The sequence below is a fragment of the Camelus dromedarius genome, chromosome 29, assembly GCF_036321535.1.
Source record: "Camelus dromedarius isolate mCamDro1 chromosome 29, mCamDro1.pat, whole genome shotgun sequence".
In the NCBI taxonomy this organism is placed as follows: domain Eukaryota; kingdom Metazoa; phylum Chordata; class Mammalia; order Artiodactyla; family Camelidae; genus Camelus; species Camelus dromedarius.
Genome location: NC_087464.1, coordinates 3670397 through 3685445, shown reverse-complemented (window position 1 = coordinate 3685445; position 15049 = coordinate 3670397). Strand labels below are relative to the sequence as shown.

At 45.8% G+C, this 15049-nt stretch overlaps 1 protein-coding gene across 1 annotated transcript in view; it reads left to right on the top strand.

Annotated features, from left to right (window-relative positions):
• The window catches only part of LOC105104257 (neuronal acetylcholine receptor subunit alpha-7), a 105105-nt gene extending 93650 nt beyond the window's left edge, over positions 1-11455 (top strand). The window contains exons 9-10 of the mRNA XM_064480498.1: positions 2867-2976; positions 8041-11455. Of these exons, the coding sequence (XP_064336568.1) occupies positions 2867-2976; positions 8041-8562 (632 nt within the window). The 3' untranslated portion in view covers positions 8563-11455. The remainder of the gene's footprint in view (positions 1-2866; positions 2977-8040) is intronic.
• The last annotated feature ends 3594 nt before the right edge of the window (positions 11456-15049 follow it).

Here is a 15049-nt window from a genome sequence, read left to right as displayed (position 1 = left end):
GATGTGAGTAGGATGTCAGTGATGAAGGAACCGGTCTAGCAGGGGATGTATGGAGAACAAGAGAACAGCCGTCTTGGGTGGCCTGACCGCACACCAGAACAGGTGTCTGGCATGACCTTCTGCTTGGGAGAGGATGCCAGGAACAAGAGGCAGCATCACCTGTTGCCATGTACCTCTCTGGGTAGGAATAAGCAGGAGCGTGTGAAGGGGTGCTCAGTGGTCTAGGGGTTAGGATCCAGGACCCTCGCCACTGCAGCCATGGTTCTGTTCCTGGTCAGAGAGTGAGATTGCTAGGCCAGTTGTGAGGACCAGAAGCAAACAGTCTGCCAGCAGATATCAGGTATGAGATCCCCACTCCCGTTTGGTGGTGGAGGTCAGAGACAAGAAAGCCATCCATACTGGCAGCAGCCCTGTGTGGGTAGCCAGGGGTAGGTAGGTTAACCAAGGGGGGGCCTTACAGGGACACCCTGGGCTTCATGAATTAAGAAGCCAAGGCCTTGCTTTTTGGAGCTTCCTGGATGTATAATGTTTTGACCAGAGAGACTGTTGGTATAAAAAAAACCTCTGTGTTTGTTATTTCTCTCAGGACCATCCAGGGAGCCAGGAATCATCTTTCAATCTGACATTCTGACCCCCTTTCTACCTTCCAACACGGGGGCTTTCAACAGCAACTTGCAAAAGAAGCTGCCCTTCACAGGGCAGTTGGCAGGCCCTGCCTTGTCCGATGAACCTATGGGAACCGGCTTGGGTGATGCATAGCTCAGGTCTAGAAGGATGGGATGCTGTTGGCCTTTGATCTGTGTCCTTGACCCTGGATCCCTCCTTAGGTCACTGTATTAGTTTACTAAGGGTGCTGCAGTAAAGTTCCGCAACCTGGGTGGCTTACACAAGAGAAGTTCATTGGCTCCCAGTTCTGGAGGCTGGAAGTCCAAGATCAAGGTGCCAACAGGGCTGGTTTCTCCTGAGGTCTCTCTCCTTGTCTTGCAGCAAGACAGGCACCTTCTGCTGTGTCCTCTTGTGGTCTTTCCTCTGTGTCATCACATCCCCTGGGCCCCTTTGTGTGTCCACATTTCCCCTTCTTATATGGACAGGCACCACACTAACAATCTCATGTAAATGTAATCACCTCTTTAAAGACTCTCTCTCCAAATACAGTCACATTCTAAGGTACTCGGGGCTCAGAGCTTCAACATATACATATTAAGGAGACACAATGGAGCCCATCACAGTCACATTTGGGGTCCCCCACCCTTCCCCTTCCTGGAGGTACCTGATGCTGACTTTAAGTCTCAGATGTCCACCTCTGCCAGCTCCTTGCAGGTTCCTCCTGGTCTCCATGGGAGAGCAGTGAGTGGCTTCCAGCCTGGAGGGCAGGAGACGTTTTTAATCAAGTGTGTTGCTGCACACTTAGCCTCTAAACCAGGATGCTTTGCTGTAGAGCTCAGCCCCTGGGAGACCACTCGCTGAAGGTTTAGTAACCAGAATTGGCTATTACGGAGTGCCTCCCATGCCAACGTTCTCCTTCACCCTTGGCCCATGGAATCACTAATCCCTGCACCGGCCGTGCAGAGAAGGCACTTCCATCCCTGTTCTGCTCATGAAGACCCAGAGGCCTGGAGAGGCCGAGCAGCCTGTCCAGGCTCGCGGATGGCAGGCAGTGGCTGGAGTGGGTGGGGAGAGGGGATCTATGCTGCTTCTCACCTGGGCCATGGTGGAGAAACGCCTCCTTGCCCAGCAGAGCTTGAGGCTCGTGTTCTCAGCCTGAAAATGTGGCAGGAGAGGGAAACGTCATGTCCTGGGACCTGCAGGAGTCCTCAGGATGGACCCGCCAAGTGAGGGTTCTTGGATTCGCACAGGAAAGAATTCAAAAGTTAGTCAAAGAAAAGTGAATACGAGATTGTTTAGAGAGATTCAAGCTCCATAGGCAGAATGTGGACCGTCTCAGAAAGTGCAAGCACCCTGAGGCATGGGGGCATCTGGGAGAGTGAGGGCAGCCCCGGGGCATGGGGTTTGAGGTTTGCATGGGTTAAGTAATTTCACAGGCTAATGAGTGTGAGGAACCTTCTTGCTATTTCACAGAAGGATAGGTGTTTCCCAGGAATCGGACCATTGCCCACTTGTTGGCCTTTTATGGTCTGCCTTGGAACTGTCACAGCATCAGGGCGAGTGATTTTCAATATGACAGGGAAGGTATGATGAGCTAAAGGTTGGTCACTGGACTAGTGTCAGAGCCACCTTTGTTTCACCTGGTTCTAGGCAGTCTTTATCACATCCCAACAGCTGCGCCCTGTCTTCATTCACCCAGCCTTTGTGTTCTGCCCCTTTCCCCCCGTCTCAAAAAGACAGTGCAGCGGACCTCTTGCTCAGGATGGGCAACTGGCATCGCCACCCCTCCATGGCTCTTGGTCGATGGAGCCAGACTCTGCCTAAGTAGTCATTTTCCAAGTCTGATAAGACAGCCGGGGGGGATGCCCAGGTCTCCCCTGTGAGACCCCCACAGCAGGTCTGTGTCCTGCGGGCATCACAGTGGTGAGGTTTCTGATAATGGTCCATGTGCTTCCTCATGGAGCAACCTACTCTCCATCCTGTGAGGCTCTGTTCTTCCTCACTGAAGGAGGAGGCAGACAGAGCACCCAGGAATGTGGTTAGCAGGACAGGAGGCAGGGCTCTGTGCCCTGGGCTGGTCTCTGCCCACCAGGAATGTGGGCAGTGGGCTGCAGGCTGGGAGGGAGTCCTGCTCTGCTCTCAGGCATCGCTCCCCAGCCCGTGATGGTCAGAACGCCCGGTCTAGGCCCACCCACACTGTGACACTGTGACACCCCATGCCTGAGGCCCCAGGTCTCACCTGTGTCTGTTCTCTCTGCAGCCCAGTACTTTGCCAGCACCATGATCATCGTGGGCCTCTCTGTGGTGGTCACGGTGATTGTGCTGCAGTACCACCACCATGACCCGGACGGCGGCAAGATGCCCAAGTGGGTGAGTTCCTCCTTCCCTCCTCCACTGGAAGTGGAGCAAGTCAGAGACACTCCCTACAGGAGGCATCAAGGATGACTTACCTATTTTAAAAACCTCACAGACAAATGGGCAGAAGACCTAAATAGCCATTTCTCCAAAGAAGGCATCTAGATGCCCAACAGGCATGTGAAAAGATGCTCAACATCACTAATTATTAAAGAAATGCAAATCAAAATTGCTATGAGCTATCACCTCACACCAGTCACAATGGCTATCATTAAATTTCTAGAAATAATAAGTGCTGGAGAGGGTGTGGAGAAAAAGGAACCCTCCTGCACTGTAGCTGGGAATGTAAATTGGTGCAGCCACTATGGAGAACAGTATGGAGGTTCCTTAAAAAACTGAAAATAGGCTTACTATACTGGCCAGCAATCCCACTCCTGGGCATATATCTGGAGAAAACTATAACTCAAAAAGACACCTGCACCCCAATGTTCACAGCAGCACTATTCACAGTAGCCAAGACATGGACACAGCCTAAATGTCCATCGACAGACGACTGGATAAAGAAGTTGTGGTCTATATATGCAATGGAATAGTACTCAGCCATAAAAAGACTAAAATAATGCCATTTACAGCAATGTAGATGGACCTAGAGATTATCATACTAGGTGAAATAAATCAGACAGAAAGACAAATATGATATGATATCACTTACTTGTGGAATCTTTAAAAAAGACACAAATGAATGTATTTACAAGCTAGAAATAGATTCATAGACATAGAAAACAAACTATGGTTACCAAATGGAAAAAGGGTGAGGAGGGAGGGATAAATTAGGAATTTGGGGTTTATAGATACTAATTACTACATATAAAATAGATAAACAACCAAGACCTACTGTGTAGCACAGGGAACTATATTCAATATCTTGTAATAACCTATAATGGAAAAGAATAAGAAAAAGAATATATAGATATATAGAGATCTATAACTGAATCACTTTGCTATACAACTGAAACTAACACAACATTGTAAATCAACTATACTTCAATTAAAAAAAAAATCTCACAAACAGCTAACATTCCTGAGCAAAGAGCTGCATTTCTCACCTGTCTCCCTGTCTCTGCATGGCGGGCAGTGTGCTGAGCGTGCTCTCAGGGCCCCACGGGCCGTCCTGACAATCTGACACCCTAGAGCAGGGCTCATACTGACCACCCTGCACCTCTCACTGGACGGTGTTTCTAAACCTGCTTTCTGCACATACACTGTGGAGAGCCATGCAGAGGTTAGAAGCAACGCCAAAATCAGTGCACAGCCACTGGCTGGATCTTTCGAACAGAACGAGGAGTGGAGTGAGAAACAGCACAAGCAATGTACAAACACACACATTCAATAGACATAGGAAAGTAATCTGAGAGCCTATAAAATAAAGGTTAAGTCGTTCACAGTCGGGGAGGGGGAGAGAATAAAAGGAAATGGATGGAAAATAAATGTTTTAATAAAACAGTCTGGAGTCTTAGCAAGTACGTGGCATGGATTCCCAGCGCCTGAGTGGTGCTGTTGCATTGTGACCCATGCTGATGCGTCCCCACCCACGGGCGGTGCTTCTTCAGAGACCAGTGTCCAAAGCTCTATACCCACCCTCACCCTTGGTTGGGGGCCTCGCAGGGCGTGAGCTTGGTGCTCCCCACCTCTCAGAGCCCAGGCACATCAGTTCTGCCCACCCCTCCATCTTCTCACTTGGATCCTACAAACCTTCTAGTCTTCCTGTCCAGAGAACACGTCTTAGGGACGGTTGGAAAGTAAAGAAGCCCTCTCATGCCAAAAGAGCCTGTCTTTGCAGACCTGTAACCTTGCGTCCAAGTTCAGAGGGAATCTGGGCCTCACCAGGGCATTAAATGCAGCTGCAAGATGTAAGAGGTGTTTTGTTAACCTCCGTGAGCAGGGAGTTCCAGGGCTTTCTAAAAATATCCGTTGTGTGATCATTTATGGTTTCCCTAAATTTAACTTAGGAAGGACCAATTTTTTTAAAAAGTTGGCTTTACAGAGTGACTGTGTGCCCTTGAATTCGTTTCCACAGCAAGTCCTTACACTTAATAACTCATTGCATCAGCGGTAGAGTGAGCTCCGGGAAGTAGTGCCACCTCCCACACAGTCACATCACCAGTCTGCAGGCTTGTCTTGAGAAGTCCATCCCGCTCAGAGAAAAAAACTCTGAGACATATTAACACTCATTCATCTGCATTCTCGTCTGAGTTTCTTGTAAACCTGATACACTTTGTCTATCCATCCATCTGTTTGAAATGGACATTTACATGTTCCAAAAGTCAAAGTCAAAGTAAAATTGGACTTTTTAACTTTTATTTACTCCTATTCAGACTCCTGCCCCTCCCCCAACTTCTACCAGCAACTGAGAACCATTTCAACTAATTTCTTTTTCCTTCCAGGATTTATGGAAATGGAAAAATATAAGCACATATTCTTATTTCTGATGTTTTGACTGATATAAAGATAAAGGAATTAAGGCATTAAGATAGAAAATCATTTTTAATGATCTGGGAGCCCTTTCCTGCTCCAGAGAAATCTTAATTAAGAGCATATGCTAATAATGCACCTTTCAGCTCAAGAGCACGCTCAGGCCAATGGTGCAAAGAAAATATGAAACTTGTGTTTCCGTCTCCCTTTATATAACACACTGCGTTTTTCTTTCTTTCCACGTGTATCTGAGACATAAACAGCCTCCAAGGGCCACTGATTATGGACTGTTGCTATAAAGACGATCCTGCCAGTGCGGTGACATTATGTGACATTTGCACAGCCAGAAACAAAACCATGCCCTCTGAAGAGGTCACAGGCACACTCTGATCAGTGCCAAGAGGAGAATCTCATCTTTTGAGATGCTTTAGCCTTGAAAGCTAAGGATTCAGGCCGTGAAATTCAAAATAGACTTAGCTTGAGATGTGCCCCGGGGATGCGCAGACCTGGACGCAGCAGGTCCAGGAGAAGCTCTGGTGTGATGCCCTGCGCGGCCACCTCTGGGTTTGGGCAGACTCACTGGCTGCGCAGTGTGCTCCCTCCAGCCATGGTCCAGTCTTTCTGGTACCTTCTGAGAGGGTTTTGGGCTAAAGTCCCAGGAGGCTTGAAGAGAACTTAACAGACTTTTTGACCGATGAGGCTGCAGAAGTCAGAACATGTTAGGTGTTAGATGACTCAGACTCACTGTGTGACATTGAGCCCTTTTTTTTTTTTTTTTTTTTTTTTTGCCTCTTTGAGCCTCAGCTTCTTTATCTATAAAATGGGAAAATTATCCTCATCTCACAGAGCCCTGAGAGGCCTGGGAGAGATGGCTGGTCTTACAAGCCACCTGTGGAAGGTCTGTGATCCTTCAAAACCCTGCAGGATCTGCAGGCTGGCTGGTCCGGGCTCTGGAGTGTTGTCCGTAGGGTGTGGGCAGGATAGACTCTGCTGTGGACAGAGGGTGGTCCTCACAGCAGCCGTGAAAATGCTCTTACTTGTTCTTATTCATCACCATCGCCAAGACCAGTCTCCTTATCTTTGATGCCAAGTCATAAAAATGGTCACCACTTGCTGCCTGTCCTACAGATGGGGCACATGCCTGCTGTCCTGCTGATGGAATTTACCCACCATCAAAAACCCAAATTCTAGTCAGTATCCGGATAACTTCAGGGAAAGGGCCCACTTTTCATGCATTTGTCTAAATAGGCTTGCAAGATTTTTTTTTTTTTTTAATCTGGATTGAGGTTTCACATGGTTCCTTTCTTTCCATTGGAGGGAGAAAGAAGAAATCACAGTGATTTCTCTCTAGCATCATCTATGCAAGTAGGCAATATATGTTCATAAAACACTTTAGACCAGAAGCTGGCAAACTACGACCTTGTTGGCCAAATCCAACCTGCCAACTGCTTTTGCAAATAAAATTTTATTAGAAGAAACCCTGTTGGTGGGAGAGGGAAATAGTTCAGTGGTAGAGGGCATACTTAGCCTGTCCAAGGTCCTGGTTCCCAGTAAATCCATATAAAAAAATTTTTCTTTTGGAAAAAAAGAAAAGAAACGTCTTTGTTCCTTTGCATATTTGAGAACAGATCTGGGTGGTTGCGACAGAGACCTTACGGACAGCAAGGCTGAAACACTACAATCTGGGCCTTTATAAAAAGTCTGCCAACCCCAGCTCTCACAGCGCTTTCTCCAGAATCATCTCATTCAGTCGTCACTGCAGCCTAGTGGATTAGGCAGAGGGTCCTAAATTCCCTTAGTTCACAACACCTTTGTCTTGGAGTTTTTTGTTTGTTTGTTTTGGATTTTTTCACAGAGCTCCTAGGACAAAAGAAATACCTAGCAGTTCTGTGATTTAGACAGGTCAAAACCACTTACTAAATATTTATGCCTTGACGGCTCAGCACCTGTTGGCACAGCGCCTCTCAGATCTTGGGAGCACGCTCCCCTCATTTTCTGTTCCACATGACTTTCTTGGCACTTGCCTTTTCTCAGGACAAGTTCCTAAACCTGCTTGCGACAAAGGGGCCTCATACAAAGAATGTAGCCATGTACCGTGACAGTCTGAACTGCTTCAAGCTGGGAGTTCATGGGGTAACTGACACCTGTTACAAGGTTGCCCTTGAACAATTAAAATCTCCGGGAGGGGCGTGCCCCTGGGAGTTTGCCATGGCCCAGTAGGGTAACTCACACGGAGTTAGAGGTGGTGGTCCCTGGTTACAGATGAGGAGGGATCAGAGAGGGTGACTTGCCTAGCTCAGGACTCCCTTAGAAGACAGCCCCTTCCCCCTACAGGTCCGTCTCTCCCCCGAGATTGCAGTACGCCCCTGGCTCCTTGCCAGGGTGATTTTCTGCCTTGCCTTATAATTGCCTCACATTGGATTCAACCATTGTCATGCGTTGGCACCGTTTACATGTGTAAACTCTCCCAGGAAGGCATGGGGATCTAGGAGTGGATCACTCCCAGGGTCTTCGAGGTAGAGCTGGTGTTCTAGGATACCCTGGCCGTCGGGATCAGCGGCTGCCCCCTTCCCAGCCGCTGCTCCTAACGCTGCGTTGTCTCCGCAGACCAGAGTCATCCTCCTGAACTGGTGCGCATGGTTCCTGCGCATGAAGAGGCCGGGGGAGGACAGAGTGCGGCCGGCCTGCCAGCACAAGCAACGCCGCTGCAGCCTGGCCAGCGTGGAGATGAGCGCCGTGGCCGGGCCGCCCGCCGCCAACGGCAACCTGCTCTACATCGGCTTCCGCGGCCTGGACGGCGTGCACTGCGCCCCGACCCCCGACTCGGGGGTCGTGTGCGGCCGCCTGGCCTGCTCCCCGACGCACGACGAGCACCTCCTGCACGGCGGCGGGCCACCCCCCGAGGGGGACCCGGACCTGGCCAAGATCCTGGAGGAGGTGCGCTACATCGCCAACCGCTTCCGCTGCCAGGACGAGAGCGAGGCCGTGTGCAGCGAGTGGAAGTTCGCGGCCTGCGTGGTGGACCGCCTGTGCCTCATGGCCTTCTCCGTCTTCACCATCATCTGCACCATCGGCATCCTCATGTCTGCGCCCAACTTCGTCGAGGCTGTGTCCAAGGACTTCGCTTAACTTGGGCCCGGTCCCCGGCATGTCGGAAACACACAGATGGGCGATGTTGTTGTGCCTCGGGAGAACTCGGGGTGCTGAGCCCTCAGCAGCGTTAAATCCTAGGGTCCGATGTACCGTATCGCTGTCACTCATACGGCTTACAACTTCCTTGTCACTTTCAGTAATAGTCTCAGCACGTTTCTGTTTAACCCTCTCACATGGGCCATCTGATACCCTTGGAGCATCTTTATGGTCAGCAGTACCACCAAGAGGTCACTTGGCCCGTTGCCTACTGCCTGGAGAGCCCTGCAGAGAGGTCCGGGTAGCTCAGGACTGACTGCCTGGGGAGGCCTGGACAGTCGGTTTTGCACGCCTGCACGTCACCCACCGTGAGGTCCTCACTAAAATCCAGCATCTGCTTTTGCTGTGTACAAACCTAGATTGACGTTAGTAATAGTAATAATAAACCACCTCGCTAAACCATCCAGTAATTGACCGGTGAAAACAAACGAAGCTAAACTAAAACGAAAACCCCAATGGCCCCAATGGCTGGTTTTCCTTCAATTCGGACTTCATTTTTCTCTACCAAAGACTGTTGGTAGAGAGAAATAGTTTTATGCTATTTTGACACTTTAGGAACCAGGCAGTCATAGTTGGTCTTGTACATTATGCTTTTACCAGTCTGATTTCGGCCAACCTACCCTGTCAAGAGAATTAGGAAGGACTCGGGTGTGTGTTGACTCTGAACCAGGACCAGACCCAGTTAAGTCAGGTTGCTTTCTGTCAACCCCAGGCCCCCCCAAGCTTCCTGTGCTGCCCCAGACACTGGCCAGGGTTGAGGGTAGTTTAGTGAGTCTGTTCTGCTTGGCAAAACCCAAAGGGCAAATAGAGTTCAGTAAGAATTACCGCCCAATGTAATAATAGCTGAAGCTAGATTAAACTGTCTATGTGTTTCTTAAAAAAATAATAATAATGCATTGGCTGCTTCATACCTATTGGACTTGATTAATCTTAGAAATTTGGGGATCCATACAAATGCCCAACATAGAGTAAAGTGTTCTATGATTTTCTCCACGTGTCAGGGCCAGGGGGCGGGGCTGGGACCTCTCTTGCTCCCTGCAGGGTGGCATCTAGGAAGGGGATGGAGTGACTGATGGCTTTCCTGGGGGACAGGCCAGTGCTGGTCAGCAGGAGGGGCTGCACAGCCAGTAGCTCCAGTTTCTGGTTTTCGGGGATCTGCTCCCCCCAAGCTCATCACCCAGCAAGCTGGCTGAATGGGTGGATTCACTGGAGATGTGTGTTTTGAAACCAAGGGAAACTTAATTTTAACTCCAAGCTGTGGCACGGTTCTCCACTTACATTGTCTAGCTGATGACAGTTACTTTGCCTCTTCCACTCTTACTGTTTAATGAGATCACAGGAAGACACAAGACAGTGTCTTTGTTCTCTTGTTCCATCCAGGGACTCTCAGAGCCCAAAACTGCAGAAGGCTTCTAATCTCCTGGGCATCTTCAGTTTGCTTCTAATGCCCAAAATGGCTACATCCTGAGGGAAGATAAGATTTTTCAGAGCAAAAGAAATTGCATACATGTCTCCAGTCATTTATTTTATTCCGTTCTGGATAACACCGTGGATTTATTTGCACTGAGGAAGGTGGAGGCACTTGCATGCTCTGTGTGTGTGTGTGTGTGTGTGTGTGTGTGTGTGAGCGCTATGTGTGCACCTTCAGAGAAGGCACCTAGTTTACAACAAGGAGGTTGATCAATAAGGGAATTCCAGCATCATGTCATTCAGAGCAGGGCCATCCTTAGGGTTCGATGGGATGGATGAATGATACATAATCTTCTTTTTTCTTTGTTTGTGTTTTTATTCTATTACACTGTCTTTAGAAACAACTAGAAGTGTTCTATATATAAAGAGAATGCTTCATTTCTTATTGCTCTTTGAAATTGATCCCTACTACCTTTTGCTTCAAAAAAAAAAACTTTTTGGTTTTGTATTTTATACAGCAAAATATTTAAAAAGCAAACAAAATGAGCTCTTATTTCAGCCACCTGAATAATGACTCTGCCCATTTAATAACCTTCAATGAAAAAGAATATAAAAACGAATATATGTATGTCTATGTATGACTGGGACCTTATGCTGTAACACCAGAAACTGATGCATTGTAACTGACTATACTTCAAAAGAAAGTAGTAGTAATTAGGAGAAGATGCACACATAGTATGAAAAGAAAAGGGGTGAAAATGAGGGCCCCCCACATCCCTGTTTCCTCTTCTCACAGGGGACCACCAGTAATCTCCTGGGGAGGGCGGGCATTTCCAGGAAAGGAAGAAGGGACGGGAGACAGGGGGCATGGAGAGAGACCTTCCTTTTCAATCCTTTCTCAGCACCCTGCACTTCGCTTTCTTAAGAGATCTTTCCGTAACGACATAGAAAGTTGTTCTTAACTCTTTCCAGTAGCCACTTAGGCTTCCGTGGTCCCCGTGTACTGAAATTCCTTTGGTTGGTCTTTTACTAGTGAAAGTAGAGAGTATTTCCTGTCTTTATTTTTATACACAGATGGACTTCTATCCAAGCATCCTTTTGTGACTGTATCTTATAAATTCCAACTTGGAAATGGAGTTAATGTTAAGTTAAGGTTACATGCATTTAACATTTGTGTTGATATTGCCAGATTATTCTTCAAAGATTGATCACTGGATAAACTGACCAAGAGTATAATGAAAGGGTCCATTTCTTAGTTTTTGCAGCTGGGTATTATCAAATAACTGTTTTTCCAGTCTGGTGAAAAATGATATTGCAGTGTTATTTGGATTTAGTTCGCTTTGTTATGAGTGAAATTGAACATCATTTCAAATGTTTTCTGGTAATTTTCTTTTTTGGTAAACTTATGTCCTTTACACAATTTTGGCTTTTTCTTAAATAATTTGCCTGTGTATTTTGAAACCTTTCTGTCTTATGTCTTCAAAACATTCTTATTTGTCTTTTGATGTTATTTATTGATTTGCTTATGTATTGTCATATATATGAAGTTTAAAGTTTTATGTTGGCAATTTATCCATATTCTCCTGGTTAGATCCTGGAATTTTTTTCCAGTCCTAAAAAGGCCTTTCCCATTCTGAGATTATAAATAAATCTACTCATATTTTCTTCTAAATCCTTATGGTTTCATTCGTTTATCTTTACATCTTCAGGATTTTATTTATTGCAGGAAATGGAAGTAAAAATGTGTTTTTTTCCCTCCAAACGGTCAGTTGAACCAACAAAATATGTAACAGTGCATATTCTGTCATACAATTATAGTCTATTCCTCATTTGTCCAAAATGTCGCCTTATTTGTAAGCTAAATTCCTCTGTTTTGGTCTACTTCTGTTTTATTGATTTGTCTCCCTTTGAATGCGTTTTGTTCCCGAGGCTTCAGTCCTATTAGTATAATATATTCATATTAATATAAATATTTTCAAGTCAAGTCTCCCTTCAACACTCTCTTGCTCTCTCTTTCTCTTTAACTCTTTCTCTCTCACACACACATACATTTTTTAAAATTGGGATCACAATGAATTTATAGATTAATTGAGTCCTTCATCTCAAGAATACTACAATCTAGGCTTGCATTCAAATCTAATTCTGTGTCGTCTGTTGAGTTTTACGGTCTTGTTCAGATAGGATCCATGAACTCATTATTGTCTGTTTCTAGGTATTTTATCATCTGGCTACCATCTTCAATGGACTGATTTTTTTCCATTTTATATTCTAACCGGATGTACGGGAAAGTGGTTGATTTTGTATATCAGTGTTACCATCAGACACCTTAATTGTGATTTCTTACTGTTTCTAAGATTTCCTTTTGCCTCTCCCTTTCCAAGAATTCCCGTTGTTTCTTCCTCTCAGCCAACTGCATTTGAGAACAGTGTTAAGTGATAGTGATTCGGGTGGCCTGTCTGTCTTGTTGCTGGCTTTAATGGGATGGTTTAATGTCTCACCATTTAACTTGTATGAAGACATGTATTTTCCTTGTCATAATAAAAAAAGTGTCTGTGTATTCTCAAACTACCAAGGCTTTCTGGGGAGAATGTACATATCGGTCACAGCCTCCTCAGTATCCCTGGGGATGATCAGAAGGGGTTCCCTGTTGTACGTGGTCTTATTTTAGCAGATTCCTTCAGACCAAACTACTATTATGTTCCTGAGATAACCTCTACTTATGATTTTTGCTGTCAATATTCACATGTGAGGTGAATCATTCTGCAGCTTGCTTTTGTGTGCATAACAAACAGAAAGAAACCAAAAAAAAAAAAAAAAAAAAAGAAAAGCTCTTTATTCTGCAAGCATTTACTTGGCTTCAGAATCATCTTCTACTTAAGGGTAAAATGTCTTACTGGGGTCGGGGGTGTCTGGGCACCCACTGGGGTACTTCTGGGTTTTTCCCATTGGGCAAGTTAGGTACTGGAACACTTCTAGAATCAATTTTACTTACATATTTTTTTAGAAAATGAATTTAAGTCCATTTTTCAGTATATTTACCTAGTTTTGCAATACAAGAACTTTGGATTTTTTAATTTCCTCTCTATACATGACAATTTCTCCATGACTCATTTCTAATCGCGTGTATTTCTCCTTTTGTTTTCATTGATTAGGCTTGCCAAGGGTCTTACTCTTCTGTATGTTCAGACACTGAACCCTTAGACTTATTTATTCAGGTTGGGGAACGGGCTGCAGCCCCCTGTTGCCCCCAGGCTGACCTGACCCTTCCTGGGACAGCAGGCAAGACTACAGCAGGAGTCACAGCGGGGCTTGGGAGCCAGGACAGGAGCCTCACTTGGCAGCAGGAAACAGAGGGTCAAACCAGGCCATCTTGAAGTACACATTGTGGTGGCATTAACTACATTCACATTGTTGTACAACTGTCACCACTGTCCATCCACAGAACACTTTTCATCTTGCTGAAACCCTGTCCCCATTAAACACAAATTCCCCACTTGCCATCCCCCAGACCCTGGTGGCCACCATTCTACTGTCTGTTTCTATGAATTTGAATGAAATAATGTCATTTGCAGCAACATGGATGGACCTGGAGATTATCATACTAAGTGAAGTAAGTCAAAGAAAGACAATTATCACATGACAAATACCACATATCACTTACATGTGGAATCTAAAATAATGAGACAAGTGAACTTATTTACAAAACAGACTCACAGACATAGAAAACAAACTTATGGTTACCAAAAGGAAAAGGGGAGGGATAAATTAGGAGTTTGGGATTTGCAGATACAAACTGCTATATCTATAATATATAAATGACAAAGACCTACTGTATAGCACAGGGAACTACATTCAATATCTTGTAGTAACCTATAATGGAAAAGAATATGAAATATATGTGTATATATATATATGAAATATATGTATATATATATATTTATAACTGAATCACTATGCAGTACACGAGAAATGAATACAACATTGTAAATCAACTATAATTTTTAAAAAAGTAAAGAATTTTTTTGTCACTCATATGTGCTGTCTTCATTTGTTGTGAATAAACTTTATTTTTGCTGAACCAATTTTCCTTTGAAAGGTTAACTGTTCAGTACCATGACTGTGGGGGACACTCATGGTCCCTAAAACTGCTTCTCAATGGGGCTGAGGCAGTGGAGAATGAATGTCCTGATGGCTATGCACTTAGAACTCCCTGAGGAGCATTTTAGGGCTATGTTAACGCACCACCAAAGGATAAGCTTGGGTGGGCAGTGGGAAGAAAACCTCTCCAAGGCACTTTAGGACTTGCAAGTCTGTTCGCTCCACATCCTCTGTCGTTTCTCTGGTGCAGAGAGGAAATCTAGGTGGGCTGCCTCACCTGCAAGCCCAGATCTGCCCCTGCTGATCTCCCGCACCCTCCTCTCCTTATCCAAACCTCAGTCTCCCCGTCTTTAGGGAGCAAATCATCAGTACTGGTAACTGCTGATGTAGGAGGCTGGATACAACCCAGAACACGGGAGAAACTCAGAAAATGTCCACTGAGTTTCTCTGCTTCACGATCAGACCTCAGCCTTTCCACACAGGGACACCTGATTCTTGATTTAAAATACTTTATGACAAACAGGCTGCCCAGTCCTGCTACAGGCATCCCTTCCAAGTTTAACCAACTCCTCCCGCTCCTGTTGGCACTGACATCCAGCAACCTGTTCTCTGGTGTGAAAAAGGAAACTTTAGAGAGACAGTGCCAGCTGTCTCTTTCTAGTGATATTTTCTAGGACTCCAAACTGAAAAGCAGAAGTCAAAAATGAAGAGAGGGGCTTTGGCAGCGAGTCCTGGAAGAACCTGGTGAGGTCCCTATGAAGGGGCTGTTACACATAGAAACCAGCAGAGACCTTGCCCAGAACAGCTTTCTGTTGAATGCCTCCTAGGGGTTCTGCATGTTCCCAGATGGAAGGTGGGTAGCTTATCTACAGGGAGCTGGAGGTCTGATGGACAGGGTGATAAACAAAAAAACGGACAC